Source organism: Colobus angolensis, unplaced genomic scaffold (assembly GCF_000951035.1).
Source record: "Colobus angolensis palliatus isolate OR3802 unplaced genomic scaffold, Cang.pa_1.0 Scaffold317, whole genome shotgun sequence".
Lineage (NCBI taxonomy): Eukaryota > Metazoa > Chordata > Mammalia > Primates > Cercopithecidae > Colobus > Colobus angolensis.
Genome location: NW_012116455.1, coordinates 1,071,140 through 1,074,756, shown reverse-complemented (window position 1 = coordinate 1,074,756; position 3,617 = coordinate 1,071,140). Strand labels below are relative to the sequence as shown.

The 3,617-nt window shown below is 37.2% G+C and overlaps 1 protein-coding gene across 1 annotated transcript in view; it reads right to left on the bottom strand.

Annotated features, from left to right (window-relative positions):
* The window catches only part of LOC105518346 (myomegalin-like), a 47,677-nt gene that overhangs the window by 33,138 nt on the left and 10,922 nt on the right, over nt 1-3,617 (bottom strand). The window contains 1 exon segment of the mRNA XM_011951314.1: nt 591-785. Coding sequence (XP_011806704.1) covers nt 591-785 — 195 coding nt within the window.

The following is a 3,617-nucleotide window of genomic DNA, read 5'->3' as shown; positions in this document are numbered from 1 at the left end:
CAATCTTTTTTCCCTCTTAAGATAACTCAGATTTTACAAAAACTAAGAGTAAACATGTTGAGTGTAAGTTTTCCCATACCTTGACTGGAAATGCAAAATATCACTCAAGTCTTAACAATTTAGAATCAAAATCAAAACACAACCCCTACTCCTTTCTCTCAAAATGATCAGATTATTAAGGAAAAGAAAATGTATGTAATGAAGTTAATGGATACATGTATTGTTTAGGCACCTTTCCAAATGCAAGGTTTTCAATAAATGTTTCATACTTTGGTGATTAATGTAAAACTGTGGTCTCAGGCCAGGTACAGCAGTTCACACCTATAATCCCAGCACTTTGGGAAGCCAAGGCAGGATGATTGCTTGAGCCCAGGAGTTCGAGATCAGCCTGCACAACACAGCGAGACCCCCACCTCTAAATAAGTAAATAAATAAAACTGTGGTCTAGGTAATAAATAGAAGGAAAGAAACTAACGGAGTTGAGTCTAAAATATATAAATATACACACATCTACAGTCTGCAAACGCTTCTTATTTGCAGACTATGAATGCACTACATGATACTTTTCTGATCTGTGTATTAATCCTTACTTGGCTTTCCTGCTCCCTGGCGCTCATAGACTGAAGCAGGCCTTGAATCTCCATTTCATGTTCCACCACTTGTTTGTTTCGATCACTTAGAAGATCTTGCAGCATCCTTTCCTTTTGCTGTAGACGCTGGCACAGCTCCTCTGCTACCTCACTCTGCCCTGGTCCAAGTTTGCACAGCAATGTTGCACTAAGATCCTAATGCAGAAAGGACACTGTAAGTTTCTGGAGGAAAGAACCTTCTCTACTAAATATCAAAGGGCTTGTAAGAATCTATCATAGAAGAAGAAGGTGTGAGATTCTTGAGAGTAAGTATCACGTTTTACTCATTTTTGTTTTACCAGATCTAGCACAGGCCTGGAACCCAGAAGTCTCTAAATACATGTCCCAGGAATAAATACAAATAATACAGAAAACTATCTCTAGTGGCCACTTACATACATATTGTTTTCTGAAATAAGTCTTTTTCCTATTTGTTCGGGGCATGCAACAATTAATGTTAGATGAGGATAAATGGACACTCAGTTCATTTATTTGTTTTCTCCCCAGTGTAACTTTATAGGAGGAAGCATAAACGATAAGCTGAAAGGAATACTAAACACTGTATTTGCTATCATAGTGATGGTTTCTATTTCTGCACTAACTGCCGGCACATGGTGGAGGAAACGGAGGAGCCATACTGCCTAGGTTGATACTGGATCTGCTACTTATTAGCTGTGTTAGCTTGGACAAGTTACTTAGCTTCAGAAATCTGTTTCCTCCTCTACAAAACAGGGATAATAGAATGTGCCTCATGGCCTTGTGAGGATTCAATGAGTGAATATCCACTGAGATCTGAAAACAGCACCTGCCCCAGCATGAACACCGTAACCAATAAAGGTTAATAGCTGCCAGACGGAAGAGGTAGTGTTTAGGTCTCATTCATTCTCACATAACTTCTTTGAGAAAGTTAATTGTCAACTTAAGTTTCTAGATATGGGGAAAAAAATCCCAGTGAAAGTCAATGACTTGCCCAGGCACAGAATCGCTTGTACCTGGAGAATCGCTTGTACCTGGGTGGCAGAGGTTGCAGTGAGCTGAGATCACACCATTGCACTCCAGCCTGGGCAACGAGAGTGAAACTCCATCCCAAAAAATAAAATAAAATAAAAAGAATATCAAGCAGCCAAAGAAGTAGGAAAACATGACACATAATGAAGAATCTAATCATCTAGTTGAAATTGACACACATGTTGGAAATAGCAGAAAAGGACATTAGAGCAGTTATAATTGTATTTTAATTAAATGGAGAGGTTGAAGATTTTTTAAATAGCAAATTCTGTAGATAAAAACTATGATTTACAGTCTGAAATGGAAGAAGGCACTGGATTAAACATTGCAGAAGAGATTATTGAACTAGAAGGAATAGAAGTTGAAACTAACATAAATGAAACACACAGTAACAAATGACTTGAAAACATAAAAGGACCATCAGCATAAAAACTTTAAATACTCTAGTATAGGGCTAAATGGAATCCCTGAAGGGTGTGTAGTGGAGAAGAGAGACAAAAATATTTAAAACATACTGGAAGAAAGATTAAGGAGCTTCGTGTAAACCATAAACTTCAAATACTACAGAAATGTGATTATCCTAAGAAGAAGAAACGTGAAGAAAACTTCACCAAGGAACATCTTAATCAAATCCATTAAAACCAGTGATAAAAAGGAAATCCTGAAAGAAATAAAAGGGGAAAGAACATGTTACATACAGAGCACTAAATATAAGGATGGTATAAGATTTCTCATAGGAAACTTTACAAACAAGAAGTGTGCAATAGTTTTAAAGTAATTAAAATAAGAAAAACTGTTGCCTACAATTCTATACCTGGCCAAATTATCTTTCAAAAATACACATGAGAAAAGTATTTTTGAACAGAAAACAAAATGATCTCAATTTGCAGATGGTGTGATCATATATATAGAAAATCCCAAATAATACATACAAATGCAAACACACACACACACACACACACACGCAGAGACAGACACACACACTACTAGAGTTAATAAGCGAATTCAGCAAACTTTCAGCAAACAATCAGTTGTGTTAGCAATGAACAATCTGAGAAAAAAATTGACATAATGATTTCATTTATAATAGCACCTGGAAGAATAATATGCCTGGGAATAAATTTGCTCAAGAAGGTGCAGTACTTGTAGACAGACAACTACAGAACGTTGCTCGAGGAGACTAAGGAAGACCTAAATAAATGGAAAAACATATTTTGTCCATGGGTTTGAAGTTGTAACATGGTGGAGATAAAAGTACAACTCAAAGCAATCCACAGATTCAATACAATCCTATCAAAAAGTGGCCTTTTTTTACAGGAATGCCTAAGAAGAACTTCATATTCCTACAAAATAGCAAGTGTCCCCCCAAAACAAAAGCAATCTTGAAATGCAAGAAAGAACATTCTCTATTCCAAAGGTCTTTAACTGCTCTCAGCAATATTTGGTAGTCTTCAATATACAGGCTTTCACATTTTTTTTTCTTGTGTTTCTAGACAGGATCTCACTCTTTCACCCAGGCTGGAGTACAGTGGCAAGATCACAGCTCACTGCAGCATGGAATTCTCAGGCCTATGACATCCTAGGGCCTCATCCACTGAGTACCTGGGACTACAGGCTCACACCACCACACCCGGATAATTTTTCTGATTTTCTGTAGAAATGAGGTCTCACTATGTTGCCTAGGCTAGTTTCAAGCATCTGAGCTCAAGCAACCCTCCTGCCACAGCCTTCCAAAGTGCTGGAATTTGAAGCCGAGCCTGGCTGGCTTTCACATCTTTTCTATGTAGTTTATATTTCTTGATGCTATTGTGAGCCTGGCTGGCTTTTACATCTTTGCTATGTAGTGAAACCCTGTCTCTACCAAAAATACAAAAAAGAAGAAAGCAAAAGAAAGAAAGAAAGAAGGAAAGAAAAAGAAAGAAAGAAAGAAAGAAAGAAAGAAAGAAAGAAAGAAAGAAAGAAAGAAAGAAAGAAAGAAAG